Genomic DNA, 26540 nt, shown 5'->3' on the forward strand with positions numbered 1-26540 from the left:
AATTGTGAGATATTCATTAATGCCATTAAATGTCAAAGACTGATGGTTAGGTGTCCTTTTGTTGGAGATAGCTATTGGTTGGCACTTGTGCAGCACAAATGTGACATACTATCAGCCCAAGCCTGAATGTTGCCCAGGTCTTGCAGCACAAAGACTCAGGCAGCTTCAGGAGACCATGCCCATTTCTGAAATTGTGATGAAAGGAAGGTCATTGATAAAGCACCGAAGAAGGTTGACCCTAAGACACCATCCCGAGGAACTCCTACAGTGATGTCCTTGGGCTGAGATTATTGATCTCCGACAACCACAACCATCTTCATTTCCAATTTCCCCCAATTCCTATTTATTCCAGTTTTGCTAAGGCTCCTAGATTATTTACTTGATTGACTGCTACCTTGATGTCAAGGGTAGAGACTCTCAACTCATCTCTGGGGTTCAGCTCATTCGACTCTGCTTGGACTGAGGTTGTCATGAAGTTAGGAGCCAAGTGGCCTTGGTGGGAATCAAACTGAGCATCAATGAGCAGGTTATTTCTTTGGAAGTATTGATAGATAGAAATGTCAACATCTTCTGTAACTTTACATTCAATGGAGAGTTGACTGACAAGCTGGTAATTCGTCAAGTTGAATCTGTTCTCCTTCTTGTGCACCGTATATGATAGGGTAAGGTCCAACATTGGCAGGTAGATGTCAATGATGTAGCTATGCTGAAACAGCTCGATTAGGGGCATGATTAGTTCAGGAACACATGTCTTCAGGATCATTGACAGGAATGTTGTCAGGACCCACAGAAATGTTTAGGTACGCCTGGTGTTGCTCTTGGCATACCCTCCTGCACTCTTCATTCAACCAGGCTTGTCCTCCCAGCCTGATGATAATGTTAGAATAGGCAATATGCCAGGCCATAGCATTACAGATTGTGATTGCCTATAGCACCTCATGGGTGCCCAGTTTTGAAGTGCTAGATTTGTTAGAAGTCTGTTCCATTTAGCCTGGTAGTAATGCCACCAACGGCCAGGACAGGGAGTTACAATATGGTCCAATATTTAGGGTGGTGGGCTGGTAGTGCTCAGTTTAAGAGTGTGGCAAGGGCAGGGATCCAAGTTAGGACCAACACCTGGGTCCGGGGTGACTACTATCTATGCCCATGAGTGCCATCTAACAAGACGGAAGATAACCCCAATGCAGAGAGCAGATTTAATGACTGTGTGGTGGTCAGTCTTACCCAAATTGCTATAGACAGATGCATGTGCAACAGATACATTGATGAAAATTAGGTTTTATATTTTTCTCTCCTAATGGCTCCCTCATCACATGCCACAGACCTAGTCTAGCAGATATGTCTTTTAGGACTCGAGCGCCTCAGTCGACATCAGTGCTACTAAGCTACTCTTGCTGACGGGCACTGAAGTCCCCCCATCCAGAGTACATCTTTTGCTCTTGCCATTCTCAATGCTTCCTCAAAATGCTGCATCAGCATAGCCCATAGTTTACTTGATTTCATGAAGCTGGAGTCAATGTTGAGGACACCCAAGGCAACCCCTCCTGACCATATAGCATTGTAACAGGACATCAGTAGGGATGGTAATGGCAGTGTCTGGAACATTACCTGTAATACATGATTCCATGAAAATGATTATGTCAGGCTGTTGTTTGGCTAGTCTATGCAATCACTCTCCTAGTTTTGGCATAAGCCAAGTTGTTGGTAAGTCAGACTTAGCTGGATGAACAGGCTGTGTAGCAGTTTGACAGAACTGAGTGCCTTGCGAGACCATTTCTACAGGCAGTTAACTCCAGTCATATTACAGTGAGTCTGGAGTCACTTTTGGCCAGACTGGTTAAGGATGATAGATTTCCTTTCCGAAATGATATTAGTGCGCCAGATGAGTTTTATGACAATTGACAATGGCTATGGCCAATATTAGGCTAACTTTAAACTCCAAATATTTATAGAATTTAAATTGTTCATTTGTCATGGTGGCATTCAAATTCATGTATCCTCAACACTTGTCTGTGTTTCTGAATTATTAGTCCAGTGACCTGACCAATTTATCACAATTTCTCTCTAATGATTTTCAGGGAAAGGGGCCATAATTACCTGATGTGTCTGTTATATGATGCCAACCCACAGCCATGTGGCTGACTCTTAACTGTTTCCTAAAATTACCTATCAAGTCACTCAGTGGTCAAAAGGATAGCCCACCATGACATCAAGGGCAATTGGAGATGTCCAATCTTGGCCACATCCCGTAAGTGATTTTCTAACAAAAGAATGCTGAGTAGATCATCAACTCATGGATTATACTGCTGACCCCCTCCCCAATTCTCAATGATGTCCATTTTGCTCGCAGATTTTGATGCGAAAAAAACAAGTTCCGCCTTGATATTAGAGACAGTCACTTTTACTTCATTTCCGAATTCAGCTTTTATCTATGCTTTTACTAATCCTTTACAAGGTCAGGAACAGAGCTATCCTGGAATTACCTAAATTGGGCTGCAATGATCGATGAGATAGTAATTGGCCAGATTAGATTTGTGATCTGGACATACTATTAGGTAGATCTCAGTTTTATAGGCATATTAGAACAACTTGGATTATGGCATAGTTAGTCTGGAGCACAAAGTTTAGTACCTGAACTATGTTGTTGTCCTGGTCTTTGATGCAACCAGTGCACTCTGCTGTTTCTTAATATCACACCGAGTGAGTAAATATAGTCAAGATGGTTTTGAGATGGTGATGGATCACCAAAGGAGATTTGAGATGGTGGTGGATCAACAAAGGAGTTCACTCAGCATTTCTCTCTGAAGATGGTTACAAACTCGTCAATCTTGCCTTTTGCACGCAAAGTAACTTCATCCATCATTGAGGATGCAAATGATGATGCAGTCTTCTCCTTCTTTTAACTGTTTGATTGTCCACTTATATCAGGGCTGGATGTGGGGGGACTGAAGAGGTTTAATTTGATCTATTGCTTGTGGGATGTCATTTTGAGGTACACTGGATACATGCTGCTCAACATTCATCAGTGTATCAGATTTGATTCTCCTGGGTTGATTGTAATTGCACAGTGAGAAATATGCCACATCTTGAGGTTACGGATTATAGTGGAATACTATCCTGCTGCTTCTGATAGCTCACATGTGCCAATGTGCTCTCTTGGAACATCAATGCCAATTATTAAGAGCACTCAAATTTTCTGATAAAATAACGAGAGATAAACCTTAGCTATGAGATTATGTCAGTTCAAGACACATTATCAAAGGTATGGGTCTCAAGAATGCTCAGACTCAGTTTATAAATAGCTGTCAGTTTTGGATGCTTGAAGCCTCATTTATTAAGAATCTTGTATGAGGAGTCACGACTGCTGCGTTATAGATACACATTTACTTATTTATGCATTTTTGAAAAAAAATCTTCTACCCCTTCAACCCTATCATATTTACAACCTGGTCTCATCAATGACCATAGGTAAAGTGACATTAAATATGAAGTGTTCTTAATAAACCATCCATTATGGTAACATTTATTTTGGTAGTTGCAGCCATTATATTTTTAACAGATAAAGTTAATTTCACAAATTAATTATAATATTTACTTAAGTAATGATCAAATCCCCACCTGGATATTTCTTATAAGTTTTCTTTGGTGTGATGTGTTGAACAGTAAAATATGGTTTTCTCTGCCCAAAAGCCAAAGATTGACGTACTCGGAATTGATCTTGACAGTAGGTACCAAAAGCAGCATCTCGCTCCTTCTGAGTAATCACTGTACAAGGAATGAGTATGCACTGTAATATCATTAGCAATTCAAATTTCAAAATTTTCAAAAATAAAGTTCAAAGTTTTGAATAACTGACACTGTCTATCAAGCAGCTGTACTGAAGGCACATGGTAGATGACATAAAGGCGATAATCTTGCTCCTGTGTCAAAGGATTATTGAATAAATCTGAAAGAGAATCAAATTTACAACATCAAATTACACCAAGAAAAGTGATGTTACGATGCAAGTGTTCAGTTTGATATTTAAATTATTAAGAATACTCAAATGATTTAATTTGGTGCAAAGTATATGTTTTCCAGTTGAAGATTTTGTTAACAGTTCAAATTAAAGTACTTTGGGACACATTTGGTGTGTTGCTATCAAATACAGGTCTGATTATCTTATTTAAAGATAATCAAAAATAACCTTTGCTTCTAATACTTCAGCAGTAAAGTTTAGTGGAGTGATACAGATCCGGAAAGTGTGAGATTCAATTACCTGTCTGTCCTACATTTGTTGACTGCATCTATAATGATGATGGTGATGAAGGCTTACTTGGTTGGGTTTATCCTATGAATGTATTGACATTTATTTGACCCTTGTGGGTGAGATGTTATTTGCCAAAATGCAGATGAGATGAAATGTAACCCAAAAAGTGTCAATGCTCTCAGGAGAGATGTGAGAATGAAAATGAATAAAACTCAGAAAGAACGGAGATACTTATCTCAAATCTTTTCTTTTGTGAAGCACCATGCCATTGAATAACTTAATCCATTGTGTTTAGCTGTGAAAATAAATGTATTAACATCTTCCAAAACTGTAACTTCTTACAGTAACATTATTAAATTGAAATTAAATAGTCTAAAAGTGCGACGTTGGAAAAGCACAGCCGGTCAGGCAGCATCTGAGGAGCAGGAGAGTTGACATTTTGATTCCTGAAGGGCTTATGCCCGAAACGTCAATTCTCCTGCTCCTCGCCTGCTGCGCTTTTCCAGCACCACACTTTTCAACAATTTTGAGCTCTTCATCAGGAATGTGTGTGTGTGTGTTGGGGGGGGGGCACGTAGCTGAGAGATAAATGGGAGGCGGGTAGGGCTGGGGGGAAGGTAGCTGGGAATGTGATAAGTAGATGAAGGTGGATGGTAATGCTGATAAGTTGGAAGAGAAGGCGGAGCACATAAGTGGAAAGGAAGATGGACAGGTAGAACAATTCAAGAGGTGGCGAATAGGAGTGTTGAATTTGGGATAGCACTGGGGGAAGGGAGATGAGGAAACTGGTGAAATCGACTTTGATTTCATATGGTTGGAGGGTCCCAAGGTAGAAGATGAGGTGTTCTTCCTCCAGTCGTCGCGTGGCTAGGATTTGGCAGTGGAGGAGGCCTAGGGCTTGCATGTCCTAGGCAGAGTGGGAGGGGAGTTCAGCCACAGAGCAGTGGGGTTGTTTAGTCTATGTGTCCCAGAGATGTTCTCTGAAATATTCGACAAATTGGCATCCTGTCACCCCAATATAGAGGAGACCACATTGAGATCATCATACACAGTAGATGAGGTACTTGTAGGTGCAAGAAAATCTCTGCCGTATGTGGAAGGATCCTTTGAGGCTTTGGATGGAGGTGAAGGGGGAAGTATGGGCACAAGTTTTACACCTCTTGCAGTGGCAAGGGAAGGTGCCAGGAGTGTAGGGTGGGTTGGTGGGGGGCGTGGAACAAATAGGAGAGTCGAATTCAACCCTCCAACTCGGCACCGTCCTCTTGAACTGTCCTGTCTATCTTCCTTCTCATCTATCCACTCCACACTCCGCTCTGACCTATCACCACCACCACACACCTTGGTCTACCTATTACATTCCTAGCTACCTTCAGCCCAGCCCCATTCCCATCCATTTATCTGTAAGTCCCATTTGGCCCCCATCCCCACATTCCTGATGAAGAGCTTATGCTCGAAACATGACTCTCCTGACCAGCCTTGCTTTTCCAGTGCCACACATTTTGACTCTGCCTCCAGCATCTGCAGTCCTCACTTTCTCCTGAAATTAAATAAACCTTGTTTTAAGAAAAAATATTTGATGTAAGCGCATGCTATGAAAATTTGATATGAACATAGAACACAAAAAAATCCTCCATTGCTTTACCAACACTTTAAATTTCCCAAAAAAAGGGTACAGTAGTACACTAACAGTGAATCTGAATTGGTAATGTAGAGGCCTGGACTAACAACCTGGAAAAACAAGTTCAAATGCAGCCACACAACTTGTGAATTTAAGCTCAATCAGTTAAAAATTAAGTAATAATGTCTGTGAAAACACTCAAATGACATACAAATTCATTCACTAATGTCTTTGAGGGAAGGAAATGCTAGCTTTCCAGTAAGACCCATACCTTAGGAATGAATAAATAGCTTAAAAATGGAATTATCAAACTATTTAAAAAATGTTTGACCAGCTTTCCTGCATTAAGTGCTTATGCCATGGTGTCAAAGTGACTTGTGTTCTGAAATAACTCCACAGAGACAGGTATTCCATCACCAAGTTGCCCTCTATTTACACATGGTGATTCCTTGACATGATCCAGCTCTCAGAGACAGCTTTCAGAGTGACAGGATGCCTGACATTCATAGAGTCATAAAGATGTACAGCATGGAAACAGACCCTTCAGTCCAACCCTTCCATGCTGACCAGATATCCGAACCCAATCTAGTCTCACCTGCCAGCACCTGGCCAATATCCCTCCAAACCCTTCCTACCAGCCTCCACCACATCCTCTGGCAGCTCATTCCATACACATACCACCCTCTGCGTGAAAAAGCTGCCCCTTAGGTCTCTTTTATATCTTTCCCCTCTCACCTTAAACCTATGCCCTTTAGTTCTGGACTCTACGACCCCAGGGAAAAGACTTTGTCTATCTATCCTATCCATGCCCCTCATGATTTTGTAAACCTCTATAAGGTCACCCCTCAACCTCTGACGCTCCAGAGAAAACAGCCCCAGCCTTTTCAGCCTCTCCCTATAGCTCAGATCCTCCAACCCTGGCAACATCCTTGTAAATCTTCTCTGAACCCTTTCAAGTTTCACAACATCTTTCTGATAGGAGGGAGACCAGAATTGCACACAATATTCCAACAGTGGACTAACCAATGTCCTGTACAGCCGCAACATGACCTCCCAACTCCTGTACTCAATACTCTGATCAATAAAGGAAAGCATACCAAACGCTGTCTTCACTATCCTATCTACCTGCGACTCCACTTTCAAGGAGCTATGAACCTACACTCCAAGGTCTCTTTGTTCAGCAACACTCCCTAGGCCCTTACCATTAAGTGTATAAGTCCTGCTAAGATTTGCTTTCCCAAAATGCAGCACCTTGCATTTATCTGAATTAAACTCCATCTGCCACTTCTCAGCCCATTGGCCCATCTGGTCAAGATCCTGTTGTAATCTGAGGTAACCCTCTTCACTGTCCACTACACCTCCAATTTTGGTGTCATCTGCAAACTTACTAACTGTACCTCTTATGTTCACATCCAAATAATTTACATACCCTTTTTTTCTTTATTTTCTTTCTTTCCCCCACATCCATGTTGTGTGTGTGCAGGTGTGAGACACAGTGAGAGATACAAGGTGTATGAATCTTTATTCAATTTCCACCACCAGGAAGAAAAGAAACACCCGAGTGGTCAGTGACAAGCAGTGCTCTTCACAAAAGGGCAATGCTGTGTGATCAAACAGTGAAGGGGAAGGCAGGGATTAAATCAAAATAGAGTTGGAGGGGGAAATAATGCACTCCACTCCCTGCGGCGCCCACCTCTCCCTGAACAACTTCAGGGTGTTGGTGGAGACCACGTGCTCTTTCTCCAAGGACACCCGGGCTCTAACGTAACTGCGGAAGAGGGGCAGGCAGTTGGCCCTAACGATCCCCTCCACGGCCCGCTGCCTGGACCTGTTTATGGCCACTTTGGCCAGGCCCAGGAGCAGACCCACGAGGAGGTCTTCAGAGCTGCCCTCCCTCCTCCGTAACGGGTGCCCGAAGATCAGGAGCGTGGGACTGAAGTGCAACCAAAAGCAGAGGAGGAGGTTTTTAAGAAAATCAAAAAGGGAGTGCAAACGCCCACACCCAATATACACGTGGTCCATGGACTCCACAGCAGCACAGAACAAGCAGTTGGGCTGGGAGTCCGTGAACCATCGCAACCTGCAGTTGACGCTCCTCTTTTGTTTTCCTTTTTTTTCTTCTTTTTTTTAAATTAAACCCCCACACTACCGTCTAACTGCAGTAGTGCTTTTTTTTCCCCAGCTGGTGTGTGCTGGTGTGAGACACAGTGAGAGACATAAAGTGCACGAATCTTTATTCAATTTCCACCACCAGGAAGATAGGAAAACACCCGGGTGGCCAGTGACAAGCAGTGCCCTTCACAAAAGGGCAATGCTGTGTGATCACGTTCTTTTTTTTTCTTTTCTCAATAGGGAAAACACCCGAGTGGCCAGTGACAAGCAATGCCCTTCTCTCCGTTTTTTTTGATAAGCACTGGGGACTCCTGTTTTTTTTTATTAACCCCCACACTACCGCCTAACTGCGGTAGTGCTTATTTTTTCCCTAGCACCCATGGTGTGTGTGTGCAGGTGTGAGACACAGTGAGAGACACAAAAGTGCATGAGTCTTTATTCAATTTCCACCACCAGGAAGATAGGAAAACACCCAAGTGGCCAGTGACAAGCAGTGCCCTTCACAAAAGAGCAATGCTGTGTGATCACGCTCCTCTTCTTATTTTCAGCCAGGGCTCCCTAATTGGACCACATTAACACCTCCAATCAGGAACTCCTATTCTATGAGTTCAACCTGGCTGATCTCCTAACAATCACTACACAATCTCTTAAATTAATGCAATTATTTATGAACCACAAAATAGTGATACACTGACCCCCCTCAAAGCCAGGGGATAGTAATTATCACGACCCCACCTCTGCCACAGTAGCCCTTACCCATGCTCTATCATCTGCCATCCTTATATGTTGAATCACCACCTTTCACAATTATTGTCTTCTCTACATCCCACTATGATGCCTTCAATCCTTACAACTGATTTCCCCAGCATCCCAATCAGTAGAGTGGCACCCTGGTAGACCCCCTAAACTTTCCATGACTAGACCTGTCGAACTGATTGTGACGTTTCCCATTGACCTGAAAGGATAGCCTCAACCAATGAGTGACCAGCCCCTGATTGATCTCTGAGCAGCTTGATTGACCCCCTGTTCTCCAAACTGGCTCAACCATCACACAAAACTGGACATGACCCAATCCCAGATTGTAAAAGTATGGAGCCCTTATTTTGGACATCCCAAGCGGCTGAATAATCATGTCCAAGCCGTAGCATGTCTGCAAATGGTGCAATTGACTTAAAGTGCTGGTATGCTATGATTGACGGCAATCTCCCTTGACTTGACGGAGGGCTACTTCCATTTGACTTTGATTCATGGCTAGGGTAGGGAAATGGGTCTGAGTGGGTTACTCTTCAGAGAGTTGGTGTGGACTTGTTGGGCCAAATGGCCTGTTTCCACACCGTAGGGATTCTTCTACGATAACTGTTTGAAGCACTTGCAATATGTTTGCTGTGGATGCTGCCAGCAGATGGTGTAGACGCGACACTGATGTAGAAGAGGGCCATACAGCCACATGGTGCTAACTATGGGCACAGGTGCACCTCAGGCTGCTGGGGCAGATGACAGAATTTCACTGACCTTATACTCATTTTGAACAGAAGATCAGTGAAATGTTGTCACCTGCCTCAACAGTCTCAGGTGCACGTGTATCCACACTCTCTGCCACAGACATCAGATTGGCCTTCTTGAAAATGAACCCATGAAAAGTGATTGGCCCAGATAGAGTCCCTAGCCATGCACTCAGGTTCTGAGTGGACCAGCTGGAGGAAGTATTCGCAGGAATCTTTAATCCCTCCTCATTTCAATGTGAAGTTCCCACCTGCTTCAAGAAGACAATTATCATCCCAGTGCCAAAGAAAGTTCAGGCAACACGCCTTAATGACTGTTGCCTTGTGGTCCTGACACCTGACATCCATCATTATGAAGTCTTCAAGAGGTTAGTAACGGCATACATTAACTCCAGCCTCCCAGGTTGCTTTGATCTACTGCTATTCATCTCCCATCACAATAGGTCCACAGAAGATGCCATTTCCTCAGCCATACACTCAGCCTTGCAACATCTGGATAATAAGGACACCTACGTCAGAATCCTAACTTTTGCTCTGCTTTCAACACCCCTATATTCCAATCAAACTCATCTCCAAACTCAGAGACCTAGGACTCCGTTACCCACTCTGGAACTAGATCCTCAACTTCCTGGTTCACAGACTGTCATCAATAAGGAGAGACAACAACATCTCCTCCACAATAATCCTCAAAACCAGTGCCCTGCAAGGCTGCGTACTCAGCACCTCACTATCCTCCTAATACACTCACAACTGTGTGGCCAACTTCAGTTCTAACACCATTTACAAACTTGCTGTTGGCACCACCGTAGTGGGTCAGATCTCAAACAATGAAGAGACAGAGATTTTAGTGGCATGTGTAAAGACAACAATCTCTTCATCAATGTCAGTAAAACAAAGCAGTCAGCCATCAACTTTAGGAAGCAGAGTGGAGGACACAATCCTGTCTATATTAATAATGCTGATGTGGTGATGGTCAAGAGCTTCAAGCTCCTCAGAGGAAATATCACCAACAATCTATCCTGGTCCATCTACGTCAACTCTACAGTCAAGAAAGTACATCAATGCTTCTCCTTCCTCAGAAAGCTAAGGAAATTTGGCATGTCCATAATGACTCCTACCAATGTTTATAGATGCACCATAGAAAATATTCTATCGGGAACCATCACAGCCTGGTATGACAACTGCTCTGCCAAGACTGCAAGAAATTATAGACAGTTGCGAATGCCACCATTCATCACAGCACCAGGGTCCCAGGTTCAATTCCAGCCTCGGGCAACTGTGTGGAGTTTGCACATTCTCCCCATGTCTGCGTGGGTTTCCTCTGAGTGCTCCTGTTTCCTCCCACAATCCAAAGATGTGCAGGTCAGGTGAATTGGCCATGCTAAATTGCCCATAGTGTTAGGTGCATTAGTCAGAGGGAAATGGGTCTGGGTGGGTTACTCTTCGGAGGGTCGGTGTGGACTGATTGGGCCGAAGGCCTGTTTCCACACTGAATGGAATCTAATCTAAACTCCCGAATGCCTTGCGAAAGCAACCAACATAATCAAAGACCCCTTCCACCCCTGTTACACTCTCTTTCAATCTCTTCCATATGGCAGAAGATACAAAGTTTGAAAGCACATACCAACAGATTCAAAAGTAGCTTCTTCCCTGCTTATGAATGGACCTTTCAAATATTAGAGTTCATCTTTCTCTGCACCTTCTCTGTATCTGTAAAACTATATCCTGCATTCTATTCTATTACCCTGATGTACTTATGTAACATATGATTTGGCTGGATAACATGCAAAACAATACTTTTCACTCTATCTCAGTACGTAAGACAATAATAACAAATCAAATCAAATCAAAATATTCACCCCTCAGTTGATCACTACTGACAATCATAACAAGTTGCCTGCCTTTGAGTCTGCTCTAAGAGGCAAGGCAACACAGAAAGACTGCGAACCTCTCAGTTCCAAATGAAGTGGCAAAGCAAGGCAAGGCAAAGATGCAGTGTGCATCCAAATAGGTAAAAAGTGAGTGAGAGCTAGGAGAGTAAGCGAGGTGCACCCTGGTCCAATCCACGAAGGGGGTGTTCGTCTCTATGCACAAAGTGGGTTCAGCAATAGCATTAACTGCAAGGCAGCGGTGTGCTCCAAAATATTGAAGAGAAAAACCATATTCTGAGTCGTAAATGTGCCTTGGGATCACGGGTGAGGCTGTCGAGAGTTTTAGCCAACCTCTGTGGATTGGGGGTTGCAGGCAGTTGTTGCCCATGCCTTGTAACCTGAGATGTTGGAGAACTGTCTGAGCTGGAGTCGTGGAGGAACATGCGACAAACTGGAGTTGGGAGATATCCACTCTGAAGTTCATGTCTGCGGTCATCTAATTCCTCGCTGGCAAATTAGAGATTAGGAAACTGCAGATTAATGATGCAAAATTAGATCATGATGAGATGTAAATAATCTTCTTACGACACCCTAGTGAGATTCACAATCTGGTTGCAAAATCAGACTAAGAGCACAAAAGTGATGGGGGAACAGGACTTGGTGTAAATTAGAGTTACATTCCAATGCTTATGTTTGTGGGAAAAAAAAGTTAATTATCTATGAAAGATATGCCATTAAAAGAAACATATTGCATATTTGTGACTGTTATGATTCAATAATTCAAACCTTTTTATTTTTACAGGTCATTATATAAATTGATCATTTGTGGGCATTATTTCCGATTAATCACAGAATAAAAAAAACTAAGTTGGAGACAGTTGTTGAAAACTTACTGCTATTATAGCAATATTTATCAAAACAAAATCAAAACAATTAGCAGTATGGTTCATTTATATTTATTTCTACCGTAATAAACTTTGCTAAATGTGGCCTGTGCCAACTGACACTTTACAAAATCAATTTAATATCCCAGAGGCAGACAATTGCTTACTTAGTGTGTGTAGCCATCTCAATTTCTTGAATTCTGATATGACTTTCTCCACCTTATGAAGCCAATTATTTTGTAGCATCAATATCTGCAATGATGTCAAATGTTTCAGAGCACCTACAATACAAGGCATCTTGTAAAATGTAATTCTAAAAACACTTCAATTAATTGAAAACATTGTGCTTGACAAAGTAATTTCTGAACACAATCACCTCATGATTACAGCTCTGAATTGGAGACTGTGATTCCAGATTTTAAAATGACAAACTGAAATGCATTTTAACAAACTGGCCATTGGTGAGTAATTTTCATGTAATTACTCATTAATTCCCTTCAGAATCAGGAATCTTTCACCATTATCTGGTTCCAGCTTCAATCTGTATAGCTTCCATTTAACTCCAGTGTGCTTGTAATGAAATACTCAAAATCATACAAACCTATGAATTACCATGAGGCAACTCAGCTCCCTCAGCCTGCGCTACTATTCAGTAATATCATTGCAAATTACTCCATAATCCTGATTACTTCATAATCCTACTTACTCATAATGTTTCACCTCTTATTTAGCAAGAATGTATCTGCCTTTGAATTACAAACATTGAATGGCTCTGCTTTCACCGCTGTCTGGGGAAGAGATTGCCAAAGACTCAAGACACTCTGAGACAAATAATTTCTTACTTTAAACTGTGTCTCCTGCTGTTCACCTCTGTCAAAAAGAGAGACATCCTTCTAGCATCCATACTCTCAAAACCTTACTGATCTTCAACAAGATGACCTTACTTTTCAAAACTCCAATGGATCCAGACCCAGCCTGTCCAACCTTTTCTCAGAACATAATCCAGTACAAATGAATCTTCTCTGAATCTCTTTCACACCCTTACATTCATTTTTAAATAAGGAGACCAAAACCGTATGCATGTCTCATGAAATGGCCCCACTAACCCCCTTCACAAATGTGGCAAAACATAGCTAACTTTATATTCTGTTCTCCTTGTAGGAATATTTACTGTGTCTTCCTAATTACTAGCTATATCTATATAGTAATCTTCTAAAATTTATTAGCAAATGATGTCTACATCCCATGAGTGAATAAAAAACAGTATCAGGACACGCAGATCCATCTATACCTCGGAATTCTGCAATATCTCCCTACATTAAATAGTATGTTGTTTTTCTATTCTTCCTATCAAAGTGGACATGTTTACATCTTTCTACATTGTTCTCCATCAAAATTTTGATCACTCTCTCAATTTTATATATTCCTTTGCAGATTCGTTATGTTCTCTTCCCACTTACTTTCCTACATAACTTTGCAAATTTGCAAGTAATTATGGCATCAGTACTGATCTTATGGTACTGCACAATGTTCCCATTATGTCCTTCTGAATAAAATATTCCAGCGTTTCCTTGGGACAGATGCAAAAGGTTCTGACTCCTCTACTCCTGAAAGAGCGCAACTCAGCCATTGAGTTTCAACGCCAACTTCTGTAAATATCCTACGACAAAGTCCATCAGAATCTGTAGCTTGGCAACTTTTGGTTTGAGCAATTTTCTCAATATGCTTTCACCAGTGATTGTAATTGTTTTAAGATCTTCATACCCTTTCACCACACAATTATTTCTGGAATGATACTTATGTTTTCTACACTGAAAACAGATGCAAAAAGGCCAGTTCAATATAACTTTCTGTGTATCTATTTTCGATTATTAATTCCTCAAACTTACTCTGTTGAAGTCTAAGACTCACTTCCAATCATAGAGCTGTATAGCATGGATTAGATTAGATTACTTACACTGTGGAAACAGGCCCTTCGGCCCACCAAAGCGCAAAACACCCAGACCCATTCTCCTACATTTACCCCTTCACCTAACACTATGGCAATTTAGCATGGCCAATTCACCTGACCTGCACATTTTTGGACTGTGGGAGGAAACCGGAGCACCCGGAGGAAACCCACGCAGACATGGGGAGAATGTGCAAACTCCACACAGTCAGTCACCTGAGGCGGGAACTGAACCCGGGTCTCTGGCACTGTGAGGCAGCAGTGCTAATCACTGTGCCACCGTGCCGCCCACTTGGAAATAGATCCTTCAGGCCAATTCATCCATGTCAATCAGATATCCTAAATTAATCCAGTCCCATTTACAGCATATCCCTCTAAACCTTTGTTCTCACATACCTATCTAGACGCCTTTTAAATGTTGTAATTGCACCAACCTCCACCACTTCCTTTAGCAGCTCATTCCATACACACTCCACCCTCTGCGTGAAGTTGCCCCTCAGGTTGCTTTTAAATCTTTTCCCTCTCACCTCAAACCTATACCCTCTAAGTTTTGGACTCCCCTACCTGGGGAAAAGACTTTGGCTGTTCACCCTTTCCAAGCTCCTCATGGTTTTACAAACCTCTATAATGTCACCTCGCAGCCTCTGAAGTTCCAGGGAAAGTAGCCCCAGCCTATTCAGCCTTTCCCTATTGCTCAAACCCTCCAATCCTGGCAACATCCTTGTCAATCTTTTCTGAATCCTTTCAAGTTTCACAACATTCTTCCTATAGCAAGGAAACCAGAACTGAATGCAGTATTCCAAAACTGGCCTAACCCACATCCTGTACAGCTGCAACGTGATCTCCCAACTCTTGTACTCAATGCACTGACCAATAAAAGCAAGCATACGAACTCCTTCTTCACTATCCTGTGTACTTGGGACTCCACTTCCAAGGAATTTTGAACGTGCACTCTAAGATCTCTTTGTTGAGCAACACTTTCCAGGACCTTCCCATTCAGTGTATACGTCCTGCCCTGATTTGCCTTTCCAAAATGCAGCACCTCATTTATCTAAATTAAACTCCATCTGCCACTCCTTAGCCCATTGGCCCATCTGATCAACTCTACCAATTATTTTCTTTTTTAAATACCTGTAAAAACTTTTACTGTTTTTGTGTTTCTATCTAGCTTTACCTCCTATTATAATTTATCCTTTCTCATTAATTTTTTAGTCAAGCTTTGCTGTTGTTTACATTCTGTTCAATTTTGACTTCCCAAATTACATAACTTTTCTTTCATTTTGAAACTATTTAATACAAAAATAGAAATTGCTGGGAAAACTCAGCATGACTGGCAGCATCTGAGAAGAGAAAGCAAAATTGACATTTCAAGTCCACTGAACTTTCTTCAGAACACACTCTTTCAGAAGAAACTACTTAATACCTTTCTCAGTTAACCAAAGATGCACATGCTTCCTTTGAAGTCTTTCTTACTCAATGGATTATACATTTTGAGTATTCTGAAATATTTCATTAAATGTCTGTCACTGCATTTCTGCTGACAATAACCGAATGTCAGTTCACTTTAACCAGCTGTATACATACCCTTATAATTGCCCTTATTAAATTTGAACCATGTACGTTAGATCCACTCTTCTCTCCCTCAAACTAAATGCGATATTCAATCTTATTATGTTCATTGTTACTTAGATGCACTTTTACTATGAGGTTTTTCATTAATGATGTCTCATTGTACATTACCAGATTTATACAGATCATATATAGACCATACATGTACCAGATCTGTGTATATAGCCAGCTCTCTAGTTGACTCCTGAACATGCTAGTCTAAGAAAATATCTGAAAACACTCTAGCACCACATCACTCAGGTTACCTTTGTCAATCTGATTCATTCAAACTATATGTAGATTTAAATTGCACATGATTATCAAAAGCTTTTTCATAAACTGCCACTATTTCTCCAATATACCTTGTCGCTGTTAGGGGGCCTATGGATGAACTTCCACAAGAAACTTCTTACTTAAACTTTTTCTCATCTCTACCCAAACTAAATCTACATTTTGATCTTCACAACTGGAGTCATCATTCTGATCTTATACTAATGCCATCCCTATTCTGCCACCTTTTCCTAGATTCCTAACTTTCCTGAAATGTCATGTACTTTGAATATTTGGATCTGTCTTATTCACCTTGCAGGCATGTCACTGTAATAGCTACCAGATCAAACACACTTATTTCTTTTTGTACAAGGAATTCATCTGTTTTGTTTAATTAAACACATTCAAACTGAGAGCTTATAGTTTTGTCCTTTAACTGTTTGAATAAGCTCGTTTTATTTTGACGCACTCTTAGTTTCCATGTTCTCTCCCTTCTTGCCACATTCTGGTAATCATTTCCATTATTGCTAGCAGCTCTCTTGTCTTGTCTTTTCTATTCAATGTATTACATCTTCCTAAACTTGATCCATTTCTTTCCCTGCCTGATGACCTACCTGAATACTAGTCCTAGGACCATTTAGACAAATGCCGAACCACCACAGCCATCCAGATTTGGCAGTTTCATCCACATTCCAGGAATAAAGCTAAGAACTAGTTGGCTTTTCATGCATAGCACGTGGGCTAAGATAAAGGACAGTGTTACAGTAAAGAGAGTTAGGAGGTGAAACATAATCGAACCGGGATGACAAATGTAATCCAGTCCCCATTTTAATGTCATGTATTCTTATCTGTATACAGTGCCATTACAAATTCAGGAGCTATGGCACTGAGTATTTCTAATAGGCCGAGGATGCAATTATAGCATGGCAAATTCACCTGGGTAGTTTCCATTATAAATGTGGATACAGAAATTACGAACACAAAGAAGTGATGGGAAGTGAATAAAGATTTAAATTTTAAAACATATTAGATGTAATAGTTCAGAATTCGTTGGGGACTTGAACCGTCAATTAGGTACATCCACAGTGTAGAAACCCCTGAATGGTACAGAAGAATGAAACAAATTATGGAACAAGTTAACATTAACCCAATTAATTATGTCCTTCCAAGATTTCTTGGAACTCTTGTGACTTTCGTCACTGCCTTTGCTGAAAACCATTATCTTCACCCCTTATTTAAATCAATGGTGATCACAGTTTTTCTGAATTTAAGCCACTTTTCAAGCAAATATTATCGAGACATTAAAAAAAAGTATTGAAGGTCAATGGCACAAAGTATTCAATTTGATTGTATTCTTCGATTTCACATAAATAACATATCAACTTAAACAAAACTTGCATATTGAAATGTATTTGAATGCTTAATCCATGGCCATATAATGACAGAATAGTTCAAAATGAAGGTTTCAAAGAATATCAATGGAGTAGTGAGAACAACTTCAGGCAGTGGTTGCACCATTTCTGATTGGTTGCATTGTTCATTGCAGTATGTTCAATTAGAAAAACAGAGAAGGTTGGTGCAAATCATCAGCAGTTATCTTGACATTTTGATTAGTAAAATCTACTTTGCCAACATTGACAACATAAGAAAATGTAAACCTTTGCAAACTGAAGTAGTTTTTGTGAACCTCGCAAGTAGGCAGTTTCATCTGCAAGGAACGGAAAAGTTGCTGGACAATATCAAAAACTAAATCACAAGATGTACAGATGATATCAAGCTTAAGCTTATATCTCAAGGACAATTAGTATTAGGCAACAAATGTTGGTCTTGCAGCCTTGTCAACATGAAGGCTTAAAAAAAATTAAAACTTATAAACGATGGGAAACGTATAAGAATAGAGGTGATAGATCTTTCCAACAGTTAATTTTAAAACAATAAACTAAGTCCCATATATAATGATGAGAAATTATTAAGTTGTCATTTCCAATTGTTGCTAATCCAAATTTAAAATCCTTGTTGACAATGTTCTAGCTGAATTCAAATGGTTAATGTTAAAGTTGATTTCAATGATTCAAATTTAACACATTATTATACAATTTGCACTATCAGTTGAGATGAGAAACAATTGAATTTAATGTAAATAATTTCTGATTTCTCAAGCAGAAGCAAATAAGTTGAGTATATTTCTGGTACAACCTAATTATTCCACTTTTTCAAAATTTGATTTGCATACTCTATTATTTAAAATCCAAACGGAATTCTCAGAAAATCTTCAAAGCAGTAGACTACATAGGAATAGTTCATTCTGGAATGGTAAGATCAATATTTAGAGCACAGAAATAGGTAATTTGCCCTACTGTGTCCATAACAGTTGATGGGGAGTCATGAAGGCTAATCTCATTTTCCAGCTTTTGCCCTGCAGCCCTGTCAATTATAACACTTGAAATGCAACTGCAAATATGTTTAAATGTTATGAGAGTTTGTGCCTACTTTTCAAGTAGTGAGCTTCAGATTTCACTATCCTCTGGGTGAATGAATATGCGATTGAATCCGCCAAACCTCCTACCCAAAATTATCCCCCTAGTTTTCAAGCCTTTACCAAGGAGAAAAGTGCCTTACTTTGCATTCTATTCAGACCCCTGATTATTTTATATTATTCAGTTAGATTTCCTCTCAGCCTTCTTTGTTCTGAAGATAACAATTCCAGTTTATGCCATTTTTCATTATAACTATAACTCCCCAAGCAAGGTAATGTTCTCGCACATCTCCTGTTTACCCTCACTAATATACTCATGTTTCCTGTAGTGTAGTGATGAAAACTACAACCGGAACTTCACTTGTAGACTAACTAATAATTATATTACTTCCGAGTAACCTTTCCACTCTAATATACAGTGCTTCAGCTAAATAAACTAAGTATCCCACATGTCATCTTGACCATTTTATCCAGCCATCTGTTGTCAAGCCATCTACAAGGATTTGTGGGTTTGACCTCAAACATCCCTCCCCATCTTTTCGACTTCTCAGTATCATACCATTTATTGCTTTTGTAGGTTTCCCGAATGCTTTAGCTCACATGTCTTCAAACTGGAACTATATTTGCCACTGTTTCACTGTATAGACCGTTGATAAATTCCTGAAATTTACAATTGTATTCTTCATAATAAAGCCAGTGCAGACTGGAAAATGATAGGTTAGAGCCTCTACTATTTCCTCTCTGGTTTCCATTAACAAACTAGGATACATTTATTCAGGGCCACATTTATCCATATTCAAAGATGTTACTGTGTAACTTACTAATGATAATTTAATCAGACATTTCACATTCCGCTTCTGATTGTATCATCCTTCACTTAGGAAGGAAGCATGCAAAGTATTCTTTAGGAACAATATCCTGTGGCTCTATACACCCTTGTGGACCATAATAATCCTTCTTTAGTTATCTTCTTGCTCTTTATATACTTAGAACTTGCCTCTGTTATTTTTTGCATGTCCTTTCCTTGCTTCCCTAAATACCTCTTTAATTTTGTCCCTGCACTTCCTCCAGGTTTTCTACAATAGTGAATCATTGATATCTACCACAAACTTTGCTTTTCCCTTTATCCTCTTCTTTAAGAACCCTGACATTAAGGAACTCTGAATTTGTCAACCCCATAAAACATTTAAGAACTAAATGAGTGAAAGTTAACTTAAAATAATTACAATAATATTCTAGTTAAAACACCAAAACACTCCATTCAGAGCAAGAATCTTTAGCTAAATCAGTGACCTTTGTTCTCCTCATAGATGCTGGCTGACTACTTGAGTGTTTCCAGCATTTCCTGCTCATTTAGATTTTTAGCAGCGATAGTATTTTGCTTGTAATGCAAACATATTCCATGGTAACAGAGGTGACAGATAATAGTATAAATTGAAATACATATTAAAAACTGAAAATTATCTTTCAAAGTGTTTGAGTCAGCAAGCAACATAATCCAAAATTAACTATATTTAAGAAAACAAAATTGTACCTGTTACATCAGTGATCAGGTTGTTGTGTAAGTATAATTCTTTGATGTGATAATTCATGCTCAAGAAATTGATTGTTTTAATCTATAACAGACAAATGAAACTGAATAATACAATAATAGCATAGAAAGTCAACAGTGCCCATTTAAACTCAATAAAATAATGATAAAAATGAAGGTAGTGTGTTCACGTGATAAATGACTACTCAGTTCCATTTACATACATGGTATAGAAAATGTTGATAATGAGATCCAGTGCTTGAATAATTTTACATGTTTATTTGATTGTTACTTCTGTTTAGTCAACTTTAACAATGAATTAGACTAGAAAGCTATTTTGAAGTATAACATAGAGACGCAGCAATTCCATATTTCAACAAATGTTTCAGAAAATGTTTAAAACAAAACATTGAATCTTCTCAGCTCCTCTACAGCATGAACCATGGCAGGAAAGTTAGGAAAATTGGGTGAGATACCCAGCCAGAACCTTCTTGACATTGAGACCAATAACTTTAATTCTCCAACCAATTGTTCCATGGTGAAATAAGATTCCCACCAATAAGCAGAAAGAAGCCTATATGCATGGATTATTGCTCATTGTCACCCAATCTTATCTCATTAATATCCAGTTTCCCATTGTTCCACCTATGGGATCAAAACTAGACACCAAGTACTCCTGACTGACAATCAGAGCAGTTAGCTGTTGACTGCAGCTCACCACTTGGTCCTCCAACTTGGACACCAGGCACTGACATCTCAGGGAAAAAGTGAGGACTGCAGATGCTGGAGATCAGAGTCAAAAAGTGTGGTGCTGGAAAAGCACAGCCAGTCAGGCAGCATCCAAGAAGGAGAGTCAACGTTTCAAGATTCCTGATGAAGAGCTTATGCTTGAAATGTCAACTCTCCCGCTCCTCGGATGTTGCCTGACCGGGTGTGCTTTTCCAGCGCCACACTTTTTGACACTGACATCTCAGGGCCCATCCCGTAGGCAACAAGCACACACACAGCCCAACCATGGACCTTGGCATCTGACATATACCACCCTCACCACATCATCATTTACAGGATGCTTCTGTATGTCAGTGCTGCACTTTGGAATGAACTGGCGACCTTTCATTAGAGTACAGATGCAAGGAAGGTTTACATCTTGAGATAGGCACTCAACTCATTGATTGGATGAGAGCTTTTTGCTCGGTCCCTTAGCATTTGCTCACTTGTCCCCATTTTGATGTTTCATCTCTACCTTGCCTTTGTATACTTTTTCCCCCCAGCCAGAGCTAACACACTCACAGTTCTTGTACCTTGCCTTACTTTTCAGTGCAGAAATAAAGCCTGGCAGCTTGTCCTATTTGTCAGCAGTGATCAGTCAAGGGGGTGAACATCTTGTTATGTGGTATTGTGCACATCAGGCTCAAATCTGTACTATGTGCAATCTGTGTATATGCCAAATATATTGTATGTGTTTCAATCAATTAGGTCTATGCGAGTAGATCTCAGGCAAGGCAAAGGAGACTCCCTTAAGGCACAACAAAAGTAAATCATTTCATCTGATAAGGATTTTGGCATAGTCAGCCAACCACTTGAGCAGGCCATGGTGAGGATCCTTTCCTCGCATGCCCCACAATCCATCATGGCTCTTTCAGTCTAATTGTGAGAGGCATTTTCTCCTGGAATGAGAGAAAGGGAGGTATTGAGTAAGATAAAAGTGACGAGCATTAGTGAAGATTGGGGAAAGATGGTGAGGTGTCCCACATTAGTCAGTAGGAGGTATGGAGGCCATGCAGGGTTTGTAGTCTGAGGGGATTGAGTAGGTAAGAGCAAACAATGGAAGATGTTGCATGCAACAATGTGAGCAGCTACTCATGAACCTTAATGGGAGGTGGGTGCAGTAGCAGAGTTAGAGTGAGTTGTAAGGCAGCAGAGAGAAGTTAAAACCAATTAGCCTGGCAGAGGGAAAAGGTTCTTTACCTTTGAATTGCATGGCTGAGTGTTCCTTCAAATGGTTGATACTGCACTAACCCAAGCTGTAACTTCAGAGCAAGCTGGCAGGGTCTGATGTGGCCTCCTGCAGGACGAGGACAGGTCGTTCTCTGCACTATCCCATCCATTCAGATTTCAAAGACTCTGACCACAAAGCAGTACACCAGGTTCCTTGCAGTTACAAGGCAAATGTCTCAAACCATGCAAGGCAACTCCGGACTGCCAGCGCTTGACCGGTAGCACCAAACCATTTAACAATGGCATCTGACTCGGGATCCAAGAAAATCCCAGTGGTAGGTGAGCACTTAGCCTCGGGAAAGAGAGAGAACCAGGCCACCATCTGATAAGCGGAGCCTCACAGGGCGTGGTACCTAGATGATGAATTCAGTTTGAGCTGATAGTACAAAAAAACTCGTTAAGTTCTTTCTGAGAGAAATGCACTATAAAGCTCAGCAAAATAACGATTAGCCAATTTCTGGTAAGTTTCAGCCCAAAGATTACTTGTAAAATCCCTCCTTAATATTACATTTTTGCTTTAATGTTATAAAATGGATTTCTGTATTTTGAGGTTCAGAATTCAACAATAAATGCTACATTTGCTTGCAATGTCCATGTCAATGAATAAATAAAAAAATGTAGATTGTTTGCCAGCAGAAGAACGAACATAAAACTAACAGCTGTTAAGTTGTTTACAAGGCCTTAAAACACAGAGGCATAGAAAACCGATGACGCCGCACTCATTAATTTGAGCATGAGAAATGGCAGACAGGAAGATTCATGATCATCATGAACTAGGTGCATTCTGAAACAGCTGTTAGACAATGCACTTTGAAACTGTATTCACTTGGTACTGAACAGGGTGCATTGAAGAAATTTGCGATTTACACCTCACTGAATAGCAGTTTTTAAAGGAACATTGCAAGTCACCACTAAACAAATGTATGTGTAAATAAAAACTTAAAGCGAATCCGAAAGCATTACATTTCCTTATCCCATTTTAAAACTGCTGCCCACTACTGGCTACCAATTACACTGCCTGCAATCACTGCTTCAACCTCTGACTTGATAGCTCCCTCTTTTTTTGTAAATTTTAGCAAAAACATTTTGACTTTACACAAATATAAAATTATTGAAAATACAACCAATAACAAATACCAGTATAATAAAGAGAAAAAAACACACAATTACAATACAACTACTGTCTACTAACTACTAACCTACTCTGTAATACAAAACAAAACCTAACACTGTGCCAAACATCACCCCAATAAATAAATAAGTGACTAATAAATCAAAAGAAAAGCAAAAAAAACACAAAGAAAACACAAAACAGCAATGCTCGACACAATGCTCCCCCAAAAAAATTAATTCCAGGGCCAAGGGCTCAACAAACCTAACAGTCCTGGTTAAACAAACGCCCTAGTTAAAATAGCCGACAAATCTATACCCAAATAACTCAAATAGGGCTGCCATGTCTTATAAAAATCGTCTGTTGTGTGGTGCACCATGTTTGTAAAAACAAAATCCAAGGGAATGTGCTCAATAATTAATTTCCACCATCCCAGCAAACCCAACTGGATCTCAGACACCCAATTAATCAGAATATTCTTCCGTGCACATTAAGTAAGAATATTGAATAGTTTCTTCCCATGCCTGTCTAAAGATGATAAATTCGATAGACCAAAAGAGAGATATCGGGTCTACTTTAACTTCAGTCCTCAATACCCTCCCTATCTCTCCCACCACGGCACTCCAATAAACACAGAGCCTGTGGCATGTCCAGAAGCAATGGGTAAGAGTACCTACACTTATTTTACATTTGGGGTATGTTGGAGATGCCCTTTCTTTAAACTTCGTCAGACTGTCCAGTACCAAATGAACCCTGTGCAGAACTTATAACTGCATAGCATGTCCTATTACAGATTGAGATCTTTTGCACATTCTCTCACATGTTCTCCCATGTTTCAGAAGAGATCTCCACTCCTAGCTCTTGCTCCCAGACCTTACATAACTGGTTAATATCATGCCAGGCCCTGCCACCCAGCAGGCGAAAGAGGGTACTAACCGAAAGGGTGCTTGTGGAACGTAGCAACAACCACTCTGTATCGGGCTTATAGGGCTTAGTGAGAGGAATAGTCTTCTTCTGTATGAAATCCCTGACCTGAAAAAAACGGAAAAGTTCCCTGCTGGGCAGCCTGTATTTGCGGCTCATTTGCTTGAAGGACATCACAACCTCCCCCTCAAACAAGTCTCCCAAACTGGAAACGCCTTTCGCTGCCCATAGTTTGAGCCCTGAGTCCATCACCCTAGTTGGAACCCTGGCATACCAACTATGGCTGATCGTTCTCAATCAGTGTCCTGTTCCTGCCTTATCTCCATAACCCTTGATTCCACTATCCTTAAGAGCTCTATCCAACTCTTTCTTGAGAGTATCCAGAGACTTGGCCTCCACAGCCTTCTGGGGCAGAGCATTTCATACACCCACCACTCTCTGGGTGAAGAAGTTTCTCCTCAACTCTTCTAAGTGGCCTATCCCTTATTTTTAAACTGTGTCCTCTGGTTCGGGACTCACCCATCAGCGGAAACATGCTTCCTGCCTCCAGAGTGTCCAATCCTTTAATAATCTTATACATCTCAATCAGATCCCCTCTCAGCCTTCTAAACTCAAGCATATACAAGCCCAGTCGCTCCGATCTTTCGGTGTAAGATTGTCCCGCCATTCCGGGAATTGACCTCATGTACCTATGCTGCACTCCCTCAATAGCCAGAATGTCTTTCCTCAAATTTGGAGACCAAAACTGCACACAATACTCCAGGTGCGGTCTCACCAGGGCCCTGTACAGCTGCAGAAGGACCTCTTTGCTTCTATACTCCTCTTGTTATAAAGGCCAGCATGCTATTAGCTTTCTTCACTGCCTGCTGTACCTGCATGCTTGCTTTAATTGATTGATGTACAAGAACACCTAGATCTCGTTGTACTGCCCCCTTACCTAACTTGACTCCATTTAAGTAGTTGAAACTTTATTGCTGGAACAGCACAGCAGGTCAGGCAGCATCCAGGGAACAGGAGATTCGACGTTTCGGGCACAGGCCCTTCTTCAGGAATGAGCAGAGAGTGTTCAGCAGGAGAAGATAAAAGGTAGGGAGGAGGGACTTGGAGGAGGGGCGTTGGAAATGTGATAGGTGGAAAGAGGTCAAGGTGAGGGTGATAGGTCGGAGTAGGATGGAGGCGGAGAGGTCAAGAAGAAGACTGCAGGTCAGGAAGGCCCTACCTTTTATCTTCTCCTGCTGAACACTCTCTGCTCATTCCTGAAGAAGGGCCTGTGCCCGAAACGTCGAATCTCCTGTTCCCTGGATGCTGCCTGACCTGCTGTGCTGTTCCAGCAATAAAGTTTCAACTTTGATCTCCAGCATCTGCAGACCTCACTTTCTCCTCCATTTAAGTAGTAATCTGCCTTCCTGTTCTTGCCACCAAAGTGGATAACCACACATTTATCCACATTAAATTGCATCTGCCATGCATCTGTTCACTCACGTAGCCTGTCCAGGTCACCCTGTATTCTCCTAACATCCTCTTCACATTTCACCCTGCCACCCAGCTTTGAGTCATCAGCAAATTTGCTAATATTACTCCTAATACTTCATCTACATCATTAATGTACAATGTAAAAAGCTGCGGTCCCAGCACTAATCCCTGCGGCACACCACTGGTCACCGCCTGCCATTCCGAAAGGGAGCCATTTATCACTACTCTTTGTTTCCTGTCAGCCAACCAATTTTCAATCCATGTCTGTATTTTGCCCCTCATACCATATGCCCTAATTTTGCACACTAACCTCCTATTTGGAACTTTATCAAAGTCCAGGTATACTACATCCACTGGATCTCCCTTGTCCATCTTCAGAGTTACATCCTCAAAAAATTCTAGAAGATTAGTCAAGCATGATTTCCCCTTCATAAATCCATGCTGACTCTGACCTATCCTGTTACTGCTACCCAGATGTGTCGTAATTTTGCCCTTTATAATTGACTCCAGCATTTTTCCCACCACTGAAGTCAAACTAACTGGTCTATAATTCTCTGTTTTCTCTCTCCCTCCTTCCTTAAAAAGTGGGACAACATTAGCCACCCTCCAATCCGCAGGAACTGATCCTGAATCTATAAAACATTGGAAAATGATCACCAACGCATCCACAATTTCTAGAGCCACCTCCTTCAGTACCCTGGGATGTAGACCATCAGGTCCCGGGGACTTATCAGCCTTCAGACCTAACAGTCTCTCCAACACCATTTCCTGCCTCATATAAATTCCCTTCAGTTCAGGTCCTTCAGCCGCTATTACATCTGGGAGATTGCTCGTGTTTTCCCCAGTGAAGACAGATCTAAAGTACCAATTCAACTCTTCTGCCATTTCTTTGTTCCCCGTAATAAATTCATCCGTTTCTGTCTTCAAGGGCCCAATTTTAGTCTTCACCATTTTTTTTCTTTTCA

General features: G+C 40.9%; 1 protein-coding gene across 1 annotated transcript in view; it reads right to left on the reverse strand.

The window, feature by feature from the left end:
• Positions 1 to 26540, reverse strand: part of LOC122549788 (leucine-rich repeat-containing protein 72) — an 84967-nt gene that overhangs the window by 14903 nt on the left and 43524 nt on the right. Inside the window, exons 4-7 of the mRNA XM_043689821.1 lie at positions 20073 to 20154; positions 12404 to 12517; positions 3857 to 3946; positions 3619 to 3765 (exon numbers count right to left, since the gene is read on the reverse strand). Coding sequence (XP_043545756.1) covers positions 3619 to 3765; positions 3857 to 3946; positions 12404 to 12517; positions 20073 to 20154 — 433 coding nt within the window. The remainder of the gene's footprint in view (positions 1 to 3618; positions 3766 to 3856; positions 3947 to 12403; positions 12518 to 20072; positions 20155 to 26540) is intronic.

Source organism: Chiloscyllium plagiosum, chromosome 5 (genome assembly GCF_004010195.1).
Source record: "Chiloscyllium plagiosum isolate BGI_BamShark_2017 chromosome 5, ASM401019v2, whole genome shotgun sequence".
Taxonomy (NCBI): Eukaryota; Metazoa; Chordata; class Chondrichthyes; order Orectolobiformes; family Hemiscylliidae; genus Chiloscyllium; species Chiloscyllium plagiosum.